The 19233-nt window shown below is 52.1% G+C and overlaps 2 protein-coding genes across 2 annotated transcripts in view; one reads left to right on the forward strand and one right to left on the reverse strand.

Annotated features, from left to right (window-relative positions):
- The window catches only part of LOC108930258 (zinc finger protein 420-like), a 1123701-nt gene that overhangs the window by 778612 nt on the left and 325856 nt on the right, over window positions 1–19233 (forward strand). The gene's annotated exons all lie outside the window — the stretch shown is intronic.
- On the reverse strand, window positions 883–18386 carry usp22 (ubiquitin specific peptidase 22). Its single transcript, XM_018745273.2, has 14 exons — window positions 18313–18386; window positions 17452–18206; window positions 10655–10787; window positions 8281–8394; window positions 8030–8131; window positions 7262–7428; window positions 6917–7064; window positions 6313–6418; window positions 5693–5851; window positions 5347–5473; window positions 4822–4913; window positions 2965–3027; window positions 1858–2007; window positions 883–1757 (listed from the first exon to the last, which is right to left on the reverse strand). Exons 2-14 carry the CDS (start codon window positions 17569–17571, stop codon window positions 1715–1717), a joined length of 1524 nt encoding a protein of 507 aa, XP_018600789.1. The 5' UTR covers window positions 17572–18206; window positions 18313–18386; the 3' UTR covers window positions 883–1714.

Below are 19233 nucleotides of genomic sequence, written 5' to 3' on the forward strand. Positions count from 1 at the left end.
TACACTGGTGTATAACCATCGCTCCGCGTGTAGCGAGAGGCGACACCGATTGCTTGTTCGCAACAGCGGCCGTGGTCTTTACACAACGCGCCTCACTGTACCCTAAACCCCCACCCCCTCTTCCCCTCACCCCCCATCACAATGACTCGGCAGCGCAGCGGACGGACAGACCAGACACACACGGTGCATGATGGGAAGGGGACTCAGCGGAGGAAGGACAGGGAGCCAGGCTTCATTCAAGTTTTTTCTTTTTTTTTTTTTTTGTTCTTCGCTAATGTTTTGAAATGATGGCGAGAGATGGCGCCGATTCCACACCGGCCCCCCGGATGGCCTGTAGGAGGCGTCCACGGCACACCGATTCCTTCCCCATTCAGTCCCGGGCTAAAATATAAGAAGAATAAATATGTGCGGCACATTGGACGAGACAAGGGGTTCCTGAAGTGGCACCCTAGAGGTGGGTGAGCACTTGAGGAATTCATTTTATTTCATTTAAAAAAGAAAAAAGTGTCATCTGAGGGTCAGTGGTTCACATTCAATGGGATTTCACCTGTGCTGTACCCTTTCCCACCAGCGTTGCACTGCAGCCCAGCCCCCGCTAAGCACGCCATCGTTTCACTCCTTCCCCCAACAAAGCACTGCGAGCACTGCGAGGACGAGAAAAGGGGGTAACGGCAAACAGCGCCGCTCAATTCCACGTTATACCCCAACGGACAAAACAAAACGAACAAATAAACACTAAGTGCTTCTTCCGTGTGCCCTGTGGAAGGAGTCGTAAAGGCGCGTGACAAGACGTGGGACCGCGGAGTGGTGGTGGTGATGAGGGAGGGGCGGTCATATCGTAAACAGCAATTTTTCAAGGAGTGCCAAAAAAAAAAAAAAAAAAAAAAAAAAAAAAAAAAAAAAAAAAATATATATATTATGGACATACACACACGACAGCGGGGACAGCTGCCGGTCCTGTCCCCCCCCCCCCCCCCCCCCCCACCGCCAACCTGGACGCACAGGACGTCCCCCAGACTGCGTTCCATGGCGCCTATTTCCTTTCCAAAACAGACGTACAGCAGATCCGTACGATCTTTCAACTCTAAATTCAAAAACAATATTAATGAAGTTCATAACACAGTCCCGGTGTCGTTTTTGTACTCAAATCCAGATGCGCTGAACAAAGAAACTAAGAAAGTTATCATTCCGCTGCGACTCTTCTGGCGCTTGATTTCCCACAGGTATAGGGAGAACGATGGGTGACAGCGACGGCAGGCGGTGGCGTTTACTAATACGTCGCCACGGAAACGACCCAAGGTGCGTTTCGGCCGCACGCCTGCTCATCCGGACAAGAGGATAAGGCGGGAGTGACAAACGCACCGTTTCCTCACTGGACGGCCCACCTCACTGTCCTCCGTGCCTGCTTTTGAGCGAGTGCCGGCACCCCCCTCCCCCCACCGTATCAGCCTTCAGGAGGCGCCCCCTCCTAGCGGGTGGCTCTCCACACACTCGTGCGGTCGAGGTGCCTCCTCCATCCTGCAGCCTCCTGGTCCCATGCCACGTGCGTGACTTCCTGTTGCTCCCGCGGCTCCCTGCCCCACCACCCATCTCCTCAGTCTTTCGTGTGAGTTTCGGGTGGATTCCTGCATCCTTTTGCTCCTCTTGTCTCCTCCACGTTAGCTCTGCATTTGTGTCTCTCCTTCAGTCAAAGGCTTCTTCCGTTACCGGGATGCTACTCGTACTCCAGGAACTGCTTGTGGTAGAAGAGCAGGTACCTGTGGAGAGAAGCGTAGCAAGTGACCGGGACCCTGCGGGTGCGAATCTAATAGGGGATCAACCACACAACCTGTTTGTGCGCTTGCCCCGCCCTCCTACCCCTCGCTGTCCAGCACATCCTTGATGCTGGCCTTGGTAATGATGGCGTCGTCACACTTGAACCACTGGTCCTTGTGCTGGCGGATGAAGGTGGTGTAGTGGCCACTCTCTAGGGTGCCCTGGTGGTTCACCACAGCGAACAGCGAGTACCTGGGATGGGCACAGATGTAACGCCTTTGTTCACTCACGCTACAAACCGCACGCCAATGGCGACTGTGGTTACCACATTCTCGGAGTACGAGCCCTTGTTAGAACCTCCAGGGGAATATTTAACCTATGCTGCTTCTGTAGATACCCAGCTACATAGACAGTGGGGTCCTTACATCACCAGTTCACTTTTGAAAACTCACACTAACATTTTCTACCTCCTGGTACCCATTTCCCAAAGCATCTTTCTGGACTGGAGGGAATGCGACCTGTGTTTACCCTCCCAGCCAATAGATGGCAGTAGAGCATATTAAAGCAGAAGAGGATTGTGGGAAATTGTGTTTCCAGCCCATGTGTGGCGTTCCCGAGTGCGAGTGATCAGTAATGACGTGAGGACGGACGCGCGTCTTTATAAATCAGTCATCCGTCAAACTAAATAAGAGTTTGTAGAGATTACATTTCTTTTTCACTCGTTTCAAATTACTTTTCATTTTAGTGTAGTTAAAAGCTAATGAAATTATGTGCACCAAAAAAAAAAAAAAAAAAATCTTACAAATCTTATTTATTATAGCTGTACCCGACACCGTTATAGAAACTAACCTGCAAATAAATCCTGGATTATCTGTATAATTAAGGTTTTACTAATTGCAACTTAGTAAAATTAACCTTGGAATTACAAAAAATATTATATAGCGTGTGTACGTGTGTGTGTGTGTGTGTGTGTGTATATATATATATATATATATATATATATATAATAAAGGAGACTCTTGGCCCCAGTTACGTTTTGATAGCGGGAAAAATCAGTGGACAAGTACAGCATCGGTGTAAAAAGCACGGCTCTGCACTAAAAGAGACGATAAATGAAGCAGCGTGCAGGGCGTTACGCTCAAACTTTTAATTTAAGAGAGAAATACTTAGGTTTCTAGTCAGTGTCTGGTGTGCAGGTGGACGACTCACTTATTGTCGTTGTTGAGCGTGTCCATCGACTGCTGGTACTGTCCGTTCATCCTGCTCTCTTTACTGCAGAGGGCACAGGAAAGCAGCAGTTAGTGGGCTCGTGAAGCAGGCCCTTGACACACACCTGCGCAACTACAGCAGCCCATCAAAAAGAGCAGGACAGACACCTTGCCACCTGAGGGAACTAAAAAATAGAACAGCCGTGCAGATGGACCATTTTCGCCACATGAGGAGGACTTGGAGAGAATGCATTTGTCATTTTCACTACATTTCAATGAGAATTACGCTACATACAGATCTCTCCGTTAGTGCTCTGTTTTGTTTTGGTTATTCATACACCATGAATTAAACACACTTACGAATGGCGAACTTGCCAGTTTCTTATGAAATTGTTGGACGTTCTGTAACTTTGATCATTTTAATTTACTGCCAGTTAACGGTACAAATTGAGTGAGCATCCGCAGCATCTCGTAACAAACAACACTGATTCGGGTGAAGGGTCCAAACGATGATGCTCTCTGCATTCACGATACGTGCAAATGACTGTTCGCAGTATGTACAATTATAATCACACACACACACACGCACGGGGTAGCAGCAGGTAGTCTAGCATTTAGAGCTGCCACCTTCATTTCCAAAGGTTGCAGGTTCGAATATCACCTCCTGCCATTGTTCCCTTGATCAAAGAACTTACCTGATGTCACTCCAGCTGTATCAACTAGTTAGAGATAGTAGCTTAATGTTGTAAGTCGCTTTGGAGAGAAGCATCAGTTCAATGAATACACTAAAAAAATTAAGACATCCGGTCAACTGTGGTGTCTTAGAATGAGCAACACCATGTTATCTGGAACAGATCCACTGATGTACAGAGAGTCTTCGCTCCAAACACCGAGTCTCCACTGAACAAGATGCAGCGGACCATGACGGCCTGCGCTGAGCCTTCCTTTCCAGGAAACGCGGTTTTGACTTGAGTACCAGGCACTGAAGCACGTAGGCACCGGCACATTACGCCAACTCCGCTGCCGAGGACAAACACTCTGGAAGGACACTGAAGAAGCAGCCAGCTGGCACTGCGGGCCCCTCCAGCATGGGATTCAACGCACCGTGTCCTTTTTTCCAGCTTATCGACAGCGCTGCACAAGCATATCGATACAGGCACAGCGGTTGGTCGATGCCTCGCAGCCAAACCTTACAAAGATAAAAGTGCCGCGAAGAGACGGACGAGCCAAGAGGAAAGGAGGAGTGATGGAGCTGCTCAGTCACCACACATCAGGAGAGGAGGGCAGCACGTGAGCATCACCCCTACACGTTCACCCGTCTCAGACACCGAAGGTACCTCCTAAACCAGGCTCTGAGCAAGACGGCTGGGTGGCATTACATTTACTCATGAGTCAGGGACTTTTCTCCAAAGTGACGTACAACACCGGATTATTATTATTGGACAGCCTGTGTGTCTGACACCACCATGCTGGTGGTTCATGTCCTCCAAGTGGCTCCTATAGAAGCAGCATTCAAATAAGAAATACATAGATAGTCACAGCAGATGATGTTGTTGGGAGGGATTCAGCAGCTCTGAGGGAAAGAGGAAGCTCACTCTACCATGTCTATGGAAATTAGATTCAAATAACAGATAGATATTCACAGCAGATGGTGGACTCATTTATGTAGGTGTCAGGAGATCAGAAGGGAATTGGGTCTCGTAGAGATGGCTCCGAGACCCTTTTTCAATACTTGGAGGGATTCAGTAGCACTGAGGGACAGAGGGAGCTCATTCCACCTTATGGGGAGCAAAACTAAGCATTGATGGGCCTCTTGTGAGTGGGACCAGTGAGCCCAGCTCCCACTGGTGGGTCTCACCTGGATGCCATGAAGGGTGTCATGTCCAGCTCCAGTGGGAAGGACACGTAAGTGGTGATCTTCCTTCGCAGCTTCGCCGAGTGCTCAAACCGCTGAGATAGAGCAGGGCAAAGAAATGTCACCGATATGTAGCACACAGCTTGTTAGCATTGAGAAGACCACAAAGCACCCCTCAAGTGGAGTGGAAGGACAGCCGGCGGGGCCTACACACCCTCAACAACCACAGACCCCACAACACACAGATAATCAGTATGCTGGGAATGGCGTTACAACGTTCATAAGAAATAAGACCAAAACTTTTGGTTGGTCAAGCTCAAAATGTTTGAGAGAAAAGGACTCCTCCTGTTGTACCGCAGTAAGCTTCATAATGTCAGCAAAACAAAAACCCATCTGGAGAAATGGTGTAAATAGAGTGTAAAAACATGAGTAGTGGGAGCTGCTGATCGAAAGCCAAAAAACGAAAGGCAAGCACGATGTGATGGAACGTGTGCTTCGGGTCAGAGCCTCTCGTGCGGCAAGACTCACTTTGAGGTGGAAACAAGCCACAATGGGCAGCTTCTTCATCGTCAGCTGTTTGGTGGACTCCTGGTAACTATGGCAACCACTGCACTTGATTTTGGCGCTGCTTCCTAGATGCTCAGGTCTGGTGAACCTGTAGGGGGTGGATGCGCAAACGTGGGGTGACAAGAGTACCGGGAGGGGAGCGCACGCGTGTGTGTGAGTGAGAGACTACGCATTTAGTTGATGTGTCTATAGATGTTGTATGTTGGTGCAACCAAGAACTTCCCTCTGGGATTAACATAATTTCATTTATTCATACATTTACATCAGCATCGTGCACGAAAGGAACATAGACAGGAAGAGGCAGTACCTCCGTAGGCAATCTGTGAGCGTTGTAGCCCCGGACATCTGGCTCTCCCCGTTGACCACGCTGCCATCGCTGCCAGGACTCAGGGGCCAAAAGGGTGTGGAGGAGCCAGGCAGGTCCAGGCTAATGTCCCAGAAGGGGTCTATCGTCGTGGAAACGCCACTGCACAGAGAGAAAGAAACGGACACTTTCCTGAGTCAGTGTGAATGAAGGGTGTGTGAGTGTGTCCCCAGCTGGCAACTTAGCACACTGTAGTGCAGCATATGTCCACTAGGGGGAGCGAGGAGAACAGAATGCCGAAAGACAGAAAGCCCTGCTGCAGGGCACAACTTTGCAAAAAGGGCTAAGGCCTCCAGCCAGTCCCATTCACCGACAGACAGCTCATCTCAGGACGCTCTGCAGGAGTATGAAGCCTGTCCAGACGGCTGGGGGTGGGCGCGCATTGTTGGGGATGGACTCAACGACACTGCCTTCTACTGGCTCACTGACTTCAGTAACCACCCAAGAATACACATGCGGCGGGGGTCTCTCATCCTAGGTGAGGGAGCCCCGACACATCAAGCACAGACCGCCAGAATGCCCCCACCCCCACCACACACATGGGTTTGAGCACAGGGCCTTACTGGCACACTTGGCACGTGACATCGGACTGCAGGCCGCCTGTGAAGATTTGGTCGATGATGCAGTTGCAGTGGTTTGGGTTGTTGGCCTTCTTCCCGTTGTCATCACCTTGGTGTCCAAGTGTGGGGCAGGTGGGGGTGAGACAGAGAGAGAAACAGATAGATAGATAGATAGATATTGAGTGTGTGTGAATGACTGAGACCAGACTCACTGACAAGCCACTGTGGGGAAGCCGTGTACCGTGGTAATGGGGGGGTGGAGGTGAGGGGAAAGAGACTCTCTCACTTCCATGCCCCATCAGCATTATGTAAAGCACAGCTGCTCTTTGTTGAGGATGCAGCTCATCGACATGTAGTAATGACACACACACACACACACACACACACACACACACACACACAGAGCTGGGTGCCAATCCCTCTTTCCACCCCAGTGCAGGTGGACCTGGGAACCCCACAATGAGCCTTTTCAGCATCTAACTTGCTAAAAAGGTGCAGCTCTTCCATCGCTTCCTGCAAGACGAAGCACAGACGGACACTTTGCCTGCGTCCGCGAACACCCTCTCGGCGCACGCACAAGCTCCGCCCCCCCTGCGGCACCGCTCACCCTTGCAGTGCCGGTGCAGGACGTCCAGTGCGGCGATGAGGAACTCGTGGGCGTCCTGCTGCTCATAGCCAGCCAGGTGTCGCGCGTGCGTCCAGACCAAGTGGAGCAGCCGGAAGGGAATGTGGGGGGAGCGGTGGCCAGAATAGAACTGGGAAAGGTAGAGAGAGGGTGAGAGTGTGTGAGTGTGTGCGCAAAGGAGATTCCTCAGCCCCTATGGCAGGAACCAGCCATAGCAGCAGGCCATCGATGACTGAACAGGACCGCTTTTCATTGTTGTCAAGTCCTGTCACTGAAACGGCACACCCCTCTGCTACCGGCCACGCCCACCGACCTGACCCCACCCACCTCCTGGAAGAGCTGCGACATCTCACACACAAGGCAGGAGTTGGGCTTCATCTCGCACTTGTGCCGGTCCGACAGGAAGAAGTCCCGCAGGAGCGGCGTGTGCGTGAGCGCCTGGACGATGCAGTTCATGAAACACGTGTTGCCCAGGTTGATCAGGCCTCGCAGTCCTGGGGGCGGGGTCAGAGGTCAGAGGTCACGACAGCAAACTGATCCCATCCCACTAAGAGCTGGATCGCGCCAAAACCCGGAGGTCCCTCAATGTGTAGCCCAAGCCTACTTTCCTGTCAAAGTCACTACGCGATGTGCCCCGTCCTCACAGCACCCCGTCCCACCCCCTAGGGGACCTGCCCCAGTGTTGCTTGGTGTCACAGCTTGCACCCGGTTCTGGGCGACAGAGTTTCTGGGCAGGGGGCTAAACGGTACGGGCACGGCCGATGCAGGCCGGTGCCCTGGGACGACAGGTGATGTACATAACTGGAGGAAAGGGAGGGGGAGCTAAGAAAGAGAGAGAAAGAAAATGGACAGATGGCTGGGGAGGAAGTAGAGGCAGAACAGGAGAGAGAACAGACAGACAGACAGACAGAGAGAGAGAGAGAGAGAGAGAGAGAGAGAGAGAGAGAGGGCTGTGAACGATGCTGCCTGCTGACAGCACCTGCTACGATGAGAACTCTCGATGAGGCCTCCTGCGTGTTTAACACGTCACGCCAGCGTGGGCTCCACGCACACATCTAACGTGCCCCAGTCCGCACACGGGGGCGGCGCCCTCACCGATAGTGCAGTTTGTGGTGATTCTCCTCCTCTTGGGATTGTGCTGCAACAGCTCAAGCTCCCGCTTGGTCGGCTCCCACGTGGAGTAACGCTCCCCTATACCTGCGGGAGCAAACAGGTGGGCTGACCATGATTACGAGTGCGGGGAAGGACAAACTGCTCAACAACATGAGCAGGAGGGGCTAATCGGGCCCGGCAGTTCCCCTTTGACCCCAAAGCGGCCCGTGTTACAACATTTCGGCAGCACGTACCTTGCAGTTTCCACGCTTTCCTTTGTTCCTCTTTGGCAATCTGCTCCATGTCTTTGTCATATATGTAGTCTTGGCACACGAAACAGTAAATCCCGCCGTACAACAAGTCTATCGCTGCAGGAGAGGCAGACAGAGAAATGAGAATTAAAATCCTGCCTTGGAGTCAATGAGATACATACGGAGACAGGCGCCCAATCGCTTATCAGGCTGCTTTTCTGGCTTCCATCGTCGTTTCCGGTGATGTGCCATCTTATCGCCCTGCGGCGCGGGGGGGGGGGGGGGGGGGGGGGGGGGGGCGCGACGAACTCCGCAGCCGGATCATCCCAACTTGGCGGGTCTGAATGACACCGCTCGTCTGCCCGTCTCCGCCCTGAGCTGTTCGTTCTGAGTCGGCTTTCCGTTCCCATGGCAACCTGCCCACAGACAGGCAGGACCGATACGTCGTCTCAATGCTGAAAGCATCTCTGGGTCCAACTGCTCCACCTCCTACATAGCAATGTGTGGTGTGGGGGTGTGCACTAGGATGACTGTGTGTGTGTATGTGTCTGTCTGTCCAGAGACGGACTGATATCCAGAGTAAAGTCTTACCCCTAAGCATGCTGGGAATGACTCCAAGTCATCACGTTGCCTCGAAGACAAAGTGACAGGTGGAAGTATGACAGTGATATCTGGATCCACTGTTAAATGTAAACGCTCGTATAATTTTTAAAAAATTAATTCACGCCACTTTTTGTTCATAAAGTACCAAAATACTTCCCAAAATTCACGCCCATCTAATGTTCCACTTGGCAACAAGGGATGCTGGAAGTAACGGCAAGTGCGGATGGGCTGTCCGACAAGGAAAGCTTTGCGAGTCGGAGAGCGGGGCAAGATGAAAATGAGAAAAAAAAAAAAAACATAAATAATTTTAAAAAGTGTGGAGGGAATCCATAGCAACCCTGAAGCGGAGGGAAGCAGGATCATTGACACTCCGCCAAGGAGAAGTGCAGCGAAAGAGTTAGAAAAATAAGAAGTGAGCAAGAGGAGGAATCCTACCGGGTTTCCCTAGATTATGTAATTAACAGCCCGTCCTTTCCCCCTCGGCTTGGAATCCATCTGCCTCTTCGTGCCACTTATCCTCTGACATTCAAGCCCAGATGATAACCCAATTAAATGTTAAATTAATGTTAAATTAACCTCGGGGGGGGGGGCTGCTGAACCAGCATGAGTTTATGAAGCCAAAACCAGGGGAATTCAACGCCTCGCATTCATGGACCCTGGTGGCCACCGCCGCTCTAATGACGATTAATAGCGTTACACGACTCGTGATGACAATGCCCCTGATAATTTGCATACAGATTCCCAACCTCCCTGCCGCCCCCCCGTCTTACAACAAACTCTCAGAAGAGGAGAGAAGCGGGGCACTGGGCGGATTCCTTGGACCCGAACCAATTGTGACCTGGGGACAACGTCTGAGTTCTGCACATGTCTGGACTGCTCTGTAACACATGTCTCCCTTTGTCTTCACCTCACAGGCAGTTTTAAAAAAAAAACAGAGAGAGAAGAAAAAAAAAAAAAAAAAAAAAAAAAAAAAAAAAAAAGAGAGACTGCTTTAACATACTGGGTGCAGGTCATTCCTGAAGTCTGCAATGCCAAATCTGTTGTGGAGAAACTTTAAATCCAGATGCAAGACCCACATATTCATAAGCAATTTTGAATAACACATTTGCTCTTCTTCTTCCAGTCCCTTTTTTATTAGGCTTATGCTGATGTTCCCTGGCAGCAAGGTGGCAGAGTGGACAGTACGGGTGCCGCAAAGCTCCTGGCTTAAGTCTGTGGGGAGTTTGCTTGCTCTGTCTGTATTTGCATGGGTTTGCTCTGGGTTGTGGTGGTCCGGAGCCTATCCTGGGGCCATAGGGTACGAAACAGGGTATGAAACAGGGTACACCCTGGGTGAGACGCCCAATGTAAATACACGAAGAGAAACGGCACTTCTTCGTGCATGTTTGTTTATGCTGTCAGACGCCATCGAGGGGACTATTATGCTCCCAAAACGAGTAATTACCTACTTACTGCCTCTCGCCTGCGACCTGGGCCCGATTAAGCGTTCGGGATAATTACAACCTTTGATCTGCGAGCTGCTGTTGTCTGACATTCCCAGGCGGAGGAGAGGATGGTCGCTAGGGATGATCCAGCTGGGAAATGAGAAGGGGAGGGAGCTCGGTTCATTGGGGGGAGGAAAAATAAATAATCAACCGTTGCGGCGGTGACTCATCAGCTCCGCTAACACACGGGCTTTGGGTTAACCTGCGTGTTCGTGATTTACCCCAACACCTCTGTGTTTGAGTAAGCGTGAGGTCACCCGTGGTTCCCAGAATGCCAAGTGGCACCTTACCGAGGTTGTGTCGCTTGCTCTTGGCGTGCTCGTGGATGTGCTTCTTGGCGAAGCAACCGAAGAAGACGCAGTAGAGGCAGGAGTGGAGCCGGCTCAGGTGGGCGCCGCACACGTGGCAAACGCACGACTTGGCCTGCAGGGAGGCGACAGAGAGCCGGGTCTGGGGAGTCAGTCGGAGGCAAACGCGACATCGTCGCACTCAACGCCGCTACTCGCGTTTCAGCCCACGTCTCGCTGCGGGCGTCCACAGCGGAAGCTCTCGGCGACTGTGGACACGCGTAGGTGTACTGCTGGGGAAGGCAGGGGCAGAACACCTGTCTCCAAGGACACTGTCCTGTTCACATCACTACCGCAGCTATGGAGAAAATATATGAACAAAGTACGTGCTCATACTGTTGAACTTTACTCTGGGGATACACCTGCAGTGAAAGAGAAAGGACATCGGCGAAGATGGAAAACGAACGAGAGAGATGTTCCTAAGCCCCGCCCCAAAGTGTGTGACCCCACCCCCTTTCCCACATCTTGTCTTTTCATCGAACCCCTGCACATACAAGCATTGAACGGAGTACAAGTGGCTGAGAACAGAGACAGCGCAGCAGTTGACTCCCCTGATCGCAGACCGCCGGGTGTGTGTCCCAGCATGAAATCACACACACACACACACACACACACACACACACACACACAAGAATTGCGAGAAGGCATTTCCCTCACCAGATACAAATTCCACTCCATGAAAATTAAGAAACTAGAACTTATGGGTGGTCCACAGCTTCCGAAGGGGTCTTGTTCCAACAACCTGATCGTGAATTGAAGGCTGTACTATATGAACAATAATAAACAATTAACATGCATGAAAGCTGCACCGTGTGGCAGGGCTTTGTTGCATTTTTTCACAAATTCCACACATTATTTACGCTGAAATACTACTAATACACAATAACATGCAGTACCATTAAAGTATTATATCGTCTTGCTCTACCACTTCCATTTTCAAGCCTGTTTTCTTTTGCTTTTTATTACCGCCACCAGAACACACACCTTTTTTGCTTGCTAGTCATTTGAAAATAAAAAGTAACCTGAATGGAACCACGAAGGAAATATATTTGTCAACGAAACCCAGTTTCTGACAGACACACGGACTGAGTCAATGGGAAATACGGCCGTGGTGCGGCAGCGCAGCCAGTCGCTATTATTGCACAGCAGATGGAGCGGTCGGCGTCACACGTTACCAGCAAACGTCGGGAGTCAAAGAATAACATAATAAGGCTGATGGGATGGCCACTGTGAGTCAGGAACCACCTGTGTACATATTTTTTTATACACACACACACACACACACACACACACACACACACACACACACACACACACACTACAAGCCAGAAACAAGAAGCAATCATATAGAGCCCAGGAATGTAGCTAAATAAGAAGGACAGAGACCACAGAGGAGGGGGAAGGGGGAGAGGATGAGGAATAAGATGGACAGGAATAAAGCAACGAGCCCCTTTCCCGGCAGGCGGTTTGCTCCTTCCTTACAGAAGCTTTACTGAGAAGGAGAGACAGGGGTCCGGGGACCGGGAGCCGAACTGGAGGGCCTTCAGTTCAAACCTCAGTTCCGGCACTTTCCAGTGGAGCCCAGTGGAGCCCATTAGAGCCCGCGACCGGCAACTCGGTCATCCCACAAGCTTCAACACCGGAGCCGGCGGGAGCGCGTCCTGCTGACCCATGGTGCGAGATCAGCGAAAGTAACGGCCCCTCACTCTCGTTTCGCTGCCCATTAAGAGGCTCTTTCTGGCCACAAACTGGTCTTTAAAAGCTCCGAGGAGCTCGGCTACATCGAAGGGCCGTCCTGACCGGGTGCGACCGCAGACACAGTGCCGCCGCCGCGGACAGCGCTCGACGCTTCAAGAGGTACGAGGTTCCAGACACCCGCACCTATCAGCGGGCACAAGAAGTACCACGTAAACACCTAGCACGCCTCACGCAGCACCGGACAGCACTTGTGATGAAGCGAGCACTCGCTCCGGCAGCCCGCCGCTACGACGCCTACCAGCTTCAGGTACTCCCTGACCTCCCCTGGGGTCATTCGTCCCACACGCGTGCGCGTATCCGTGGTGACGACATGCGGCGCCTCCTGATGCGCATTCCTTGGCCGTTTGGGGGAAGTGAGAAGGCAACGGAAGCGTCTGGTGTGCGGAAGGACGCCGGAGGCAGGCGGAGCGCCGCTTAAGGAAATGAGATCTGTCACCAAGAGGTTGTGGACTCAAACCTCCCCCCCCAAAAAAAAGATGATCCCCGCAACTGCGTCATACTCCTGACGTAGCTGCTTAACCGCAACTGAATGGCTTCAGTCACACACCCGGCTGTGGAACAGCAGCACAACTGGAAGCTGTTGCAGGTAAGAAGGTCTGGTTCCTCGAAACAGTTACCGAGAAGGGGAGGCGTGACTCGGAAGCAAGGGGTCGAGACCCCTGCGAGCGCCGTCGGCCCGGTCGCACCGAGCACGCTCCAGCAGCGCCTCGTCACGGGGGAACCAAACAAAAGACTGTTACATAAGGCATGAGTCACGATGAGATTTCACATGGGCTGACTTGCTGGGCTGGGACGCGACCCCACACGCTGCTCTTGCTGCTGTTATTACCCCGGAACAGGCGGAGTCTTTGCGCTTCTCAAGTATTGATCAGGAATGACCAAATCTCAGAGTTAATCCACGCGCACCGGGGTTTACGGGTTCTCCGGTGTCCCAGCGGTGTTTCGCACTTCCTGTCGAGGTCCCGCGTTTGCGGTTTTCCTCTTTTGGTCGCCGTCTCGGCTTCCTTTCCGAAACCCCAGATGACTTCCTCCCGAAAGCGAAGGAGGAGCGGAACGTCTTGGTGAGCAGAAGCATAGACATTCACCGTGACCGCCGATGGATTTCTTATAGCGGGATGCTGTCAATGCAGTGCGGCAAACAACACAGTACCGTTTTTGCACCTTGTGCGCTTAGACTACTCGTATAGAGACGCGCGCATCGCCGTCAGTAATCGTACTGTCTACACAATTATTTCTTTCAACACTTACGCTCCTGTCACATTCTTGGCCGTTATAACAAACAATGAATTATTGAAAATAAATGTAATGACAATTTTATTAAGTAACAAAAATCACATTCTACAAAAAAAAAAAAAAAAAAAAGATAATTTTATTGAGTGCGCTGACCTAAAGATTCTGTTTTACGCTGTCGTAGGGTTCGTGTGGCTCACTGGAAGCCCTCTTTACGATTGTGGTTCACACGCAGAACGCGGTACACAGTGGGATCCACTGATTTTACCTTCCTATTCTGGATTTTGCTACAGCTCTGCGGTGATGCTGACCCAAGGACTAAGCTCCGCCCATTCGCGCTCCAGAACGGTGCAGGGAAAGGATTTTGGGAGTCAGCACCAGTGAGAGTGTGTGTGTGTGTGTGTGTGTGTGTGTGTGTAACGTGGAAGCAGAAGCCCAATTACAGCACAGTTCCCAAACCTTAACTGGCTCATCCTAACTCGCTCGCCTGGTCTACAGGTCATAGTAACTGGGGTGAATGTGTCTCTACACTTCCCCACACACACGAGGGGGCGGGTCGACCGGGATGAGCAAAGGCACTGACAGACAGAGGAGAAAAAAAAAAAAAAAACAATTATAGGGAGAAAGAGGGTCCAGCCATCAGAAAGACAGCGATACGAGAGATATGAAGTGCTCTTGATGTCTGGGCACCATCAGCACTGTTTGTGTGTGTGTGTGAGAGAGAGAGAGAGAGAGAGAGAGAGAGAGAGAGAGAGAGAGAGAGAGAGAGAGAGAGAGAGAGAGAGAGAGAGAGAGCGCAGAGCGGGGCAGGAGCACAGGGCGGAGGGAGGGTGGCCGTCTGTGTGCTGAGGGGCCCTCAGTGTGCGGTGACAAAGGGTCCCAGTGTCCCCAGTCCCTGGCTAGACGCCCACAGCAGCCCCCCACAAGCACTTCCTGTCGGGCTCCGGGCCACACGGCCCTCTCCTCGCACCTGCGCCACGGCAACGGGAGCACACTGGTCAGAGGGTCTCCTTCCAGTAGCTCCGCCCCCAGGACGTTACACAACATGGGAGAGAAAGCAGAGAGAGGGACGGAGCGGAAGTAAAACCGAGGTGAAGAGGGAGGATGGGAGGGTAAACAAAATGACACAATGCAGAGAGGGGCAAACAACTTTTGGTCCTTTCCCTGTCTCTCTCTCTCTCTCTCTCATACACACACAACTTTAACATGTGACTGCACTTCCATAGACTGCGGTATGTGAGGTGATGCAACACCAGGCAGACGCGTGGCTCAGACAGCGCAGCCCCACGCCACCCCCACGTGCACACACACAGATCGTCCATTCACACGGAGCCGGGCTCAGGTGCACAGCGGATCTGGAGAGGTGGGTGGCGAGAGGAGCAGCTGTGCCCCCTTTCACTAAGCCTCCCTCCTCGTCGATCAATACCTCATTCTAACTCTCGCCTACGGCGCATGGCTACGCACTGGTGGGTGTGGTGCGTGGCCTCCCTCCTACCTCCTACCTCCCTTCCCCCGACCCTCCCTAAATCTGGAACCCGGTGCTGGGGGAGCCGGACTCTTCGCAGAGCAAAACACGATCTAGTCCTACAATTCCAACTCGTTGCCCTCGGTGTGTGTGATGGAGCAGCCCAAGGTCACAACATAGCCGGAGATAACCAAAGGGGGGGAATGAACGTAGTCGGAACCACGGTGGAAGAAAACCAGAACACTCCCCAAGATGCCGAGTACCTAGAAGGAACTGTACCTTCTCGACTAAATACATAATTATCAAAAAAAAGCTGAACTTTGGCTCAATGGAAGGAACTTCTTCAGGATTTGATCCCACTCCTGCCCCCAATTCCTGCGTACCAAGGGAGAATACGCCCTGGTGACGGACAAATCTAGTGCGCCACGATGTCCGCAGCCAATCCCGGAGGGGGACACGTTCTATTGATGGTCATCACCCTGGCCTCCGAGCTGCTGACCAATCCCACAAGGATGACCAGGATCCACAGTGAGTTTGGGTTCCAACCCTACCGCCGAAGGTGAATATCAGGGCCTGCGGAGGGGGGTCAATGAGAAGCTGCGGTACCAGCGAGCGCTGCTGATGAGATCCTTCCCTCAACCGCTCGTGCCCCATCTGGTTAGTGTTGTCTACGATGGCGTCCAATAGAGCTGGAAAACAAGTCCGTTACCTTTCTTTTCTTCTAATTTCTACCGCAAGAACACGACCAGGGTTGATCCACAAAGCCTCACCTGCAACTTCACCCAAAACCGAACTGAACTACGCCTGCTGGAATCAGCCGCTGGCGACGCACAGTTTACGGTCGTTCGCGTGTGCGGAAGCCATGGATCTTCGGCAAGTTTAACCCTTGACCTTAGGGTCAGGAGACCACGTGACATGTCAAAGGGCAATAAATAGAAATAACCTTAAACAGACAACCACCGTGGATGGGTGGGTTTAGAGTGCGCCCTCTAATTAGCGACTGACTGACTGACTGACTGACAGACAGACACCTGACGGACTGCACAACACAACAACAGCTAAAAGGACAGCATCCAAAAAGCTGAGAGACACCGATCCGTTACGGGACGGGTGTGGATCTGGTGTTGGTAGCGCAATGCGGGTTTGGAGACGAGGGACAGGTTTCACTTTATAATAAACACAGAAAAGGAGACGTGCGAGCACCCCGCCTCAGGGGGATCTCCGCCGGGACACCCACAGCACCCCCAAGAGAAAGGAGGCCTTGGTGTTTCAAGGTACACACCGCAGAGGTCTCGCACCAAGAGGAGGTGGAGAGCATCGCGCTCGGCTGAGTGTCGACCGTCCAACGGCGCCTCTTCGTACGGAAACGAGGGTTAAGTGCTGTCGATTCCAGTTTGACTCGAAGGACCACGCACGCGCTCGCGTGCGAGCCAGGTGGACGTGGCGTGCGGACCACGTAAATTCCTGACGGCTAAGAACGTCACAACGGTCATCTCACGACCGGAGGCCACGTGGGCGGTCGCCTGCCGCGCACAGCGTCCTCCCTACCGCACGGGGTGCGACGGGGCCGTGGTCACCAAGCGGCGGAGGCGTGTTTGCGGAGTCGTCCCCCGTATCTACTCCTCCCCGTCCCTCTCTGACAGATGGTAAACAGTGAAACTGAAAGTAGTAGGAGCAAGTTTCACTTTTCTTCGAAGAAATATTAAAATGACAGGGCTGGGTGTTAACACACACACAGAGGAATCGTGAGTGGCACGGGACTGGAAACACAGCAGTGCAGGGAAGCGGTCCAGAGCGCCATGATCAGGGTGTAGAAACGGGTCCTGTGTGTGTGTGTGTGTGTGTGTGTGTGTGTGTGTGTGACTCGAGATCACAGCAGCAGGGGCCGCATCGCAGTGTTTCTCCATCCATGTCCGGCGGTGGTGGGTCGATTCACACACAGCGCAGCCGGGCTCTCCCGTTGTCTGTGTGTGTGTGCGCGCGTGCGCGCACGCGCTCCCCAGCGCACCGCTGCGCATCTTACGGCTCTGTTTACTGGCCGTACGCAGCGTGGTGCGCGCGCGCACGTGTGTGTCACTCCGTCTACGTACGTGAACGGAATTGTACATATAAGCGAATACGATTATTCTTACATTCGCTCGCATGCATGCTCAGTCTGGGTGGGGGGGAATGATGGTTATTCCCACGCAGTTTCCGCCTCACCCGTCGTCGTGTGTGTGTGACGCAGTGCCGCGTGCGGATGCCCTGCCTGCCTGGCTCGTGCGCCGCGTGCAGCGAGCGGCTTTACCTTGCGCTTCCTGGTCTCGGCCGAGCCGCTCCACACGAAGCAGCGGTAGATGACCCGCAGGTTCTGCTTCCAGTTGTCCACCTTGAAGCCGTTCACGTGGGAGCACGCGGCGGGACTCATGGCAGAAGCCACATCCAACGCTCCGGTCCCGTGTTTTCCTTTGGGTTCAATGGATGTTTTTGTTTTGAGTGAAGAAGAAGATGAAGAAGAAACGTGCTCGACGACGGGAGAGGAGAAGCTGCTCCCGCGCTAGTCCACACTTGACTTGGCGACCCTGCTTGCCCGTCGAGTCTGGGTACATCCACGCAGTGCCCCTGCACTGAATATGATTATGATTGTAGTTATGAGGCCCGTCCCGGTCCTTCGTGCCCCAGGTCGTCCCAGTGCCTCCCGCTCCCTCACTCAGGTATTGGAAGTCTTCCACTCCCGATTATTTTAATGGTTGGCAATAGAATTCAACAGAACACCGCGAGCGCTGCGAGCCCCGCCCTCTCTCCGTCCTGATAGGCCCAAGCACATGAGCGCCAAAGCCGGTTGGCTCGCGTGGCTGTCATTTTCCGTCTCCGCTCCGCCCACGTAGGGCAAATGTGCTAATTTCATTGGCCCGCAGAGACGCTCTTTCCAATTTACATGAAGTTTCTGTAAGTGTGAGCACTCCGATTGGTTAGGACTGGAAGGCGCAGCGAAGCCGCTCGTCGCTCGCTGTTTGTGCCACTCAACTAGCCGCGGGACTCCGCCTCTTCGCTTGAAGTTACCTGTCTCGAGGGATGTGAGGAACCTCACGTTAACCTCACATAATTCGTCAACGCGAGGCAATGATCATAAAGCGTTACAGAGAGTCTTGGCGAGCGGATGACAAACCGTTAACGGCACGTTCTGCTCTTCGGCACCAAACAGCTTGTTCGGGGCGCTCCGTTGACGGCTGTCTCACTGCGTCATTTCCGGTTCCGTTTGCACAGCCTGGCTTCCGGTTATATCTCCAGTCAATCGCTGCCATGCGTCTGTGGTTTAGGGTTAGGCTGCAATGTAACATGAACTGCCTAATTTTTTTCCCCTGATTTGAGAGGCATCTGGAATCAGTTGCTGAAAGGAACGAAATGCGAACGATGCAATGGCTAAGCTACCATGCATTCACATATACATACGTGCGTATAGAGCCACGTTATTTCGGTGTTTTTTCAGGCTCTTCAGCCCGCAAATCTCCAATTCCCGAACTTGACAGTTTCAGATTTAAACTTCCCGACATTTTATAATTCCCCCCAACAATCAGTGCTAGAAACTTTGGAGCGTTAATGTTTGCCAGTCTGGGTTCAGTGGACCCACTGTTAACATTCATTTCTTGGATTTATGCACTAATAGTAATTTTTGTAAATTTGTGATTTACGCCTTCTGTTTTTCTTTCCTTATGTGCTTACAATTTGTCACAGTCTGCTGAGAGGATTCACAGAGTAATAATTTCATTGTATGGTGCAACGAACTGTTTACTGTACACATGACAAACTCTTGAATTAATTTCTTGCTATCATTGCCTAAAATTACCCTAAAAAACGTGTTAAATTCCCCACGCGCAGCATATCTCACAAATAAAGCACTCAATTAATGATCTGCCATATAATGCGGATTCCACACCAGTCAAGCTTAAGGGAACAACTGATGAAACTGAAGACACGCTGGGTCTTCTGGACCAGAAAGGAGAAGCATCATTACCACCACCCATGATTTCTCACAATGAGGACAAGAGCAGAACGTACAGTCGGTACCTTTTCAATAGGCCAAGCGCGA

The sequence above is a fragment of the Scleropages formosus genome, chromosome 1, assembly GCF_900964775.1.
Source record: "Scleropages formosus chromosome 1, fSclFor1.1, whole genome shotgun sequence".
NCBI lineage: Eukaryota > Metazoa > Chordata > Actinopteri > Osteoglossiformes > Osteoglossidae > Scleropages > Scleropages formosus.

Excerpts from the sequence above, each read along its gene's own strand:
- usp22 (XM_018745273.2), bottom strand. The coding sequence starts at position 17,571 with ATGAGTCCCGCCGCGTGCTCCCACGTGAACGGCTTCAAGGTGGACAAC. Across the intron at positions 6,419-6,916 it reads CCTGCACCGGCACTGCAAGG|GTGATGACAACGGGAAGAAG; the intron begins GTGAGCGGTGCC and ends TTGGACACCAAG. Across the intron at positions 3,028-4,821 it reads ACACCCTTCATGGCATCCAG|TAAAGAGAGCAGGATGAACG; the intron begins GTGAGACCCACC and ends TGCCCTCTGCAG.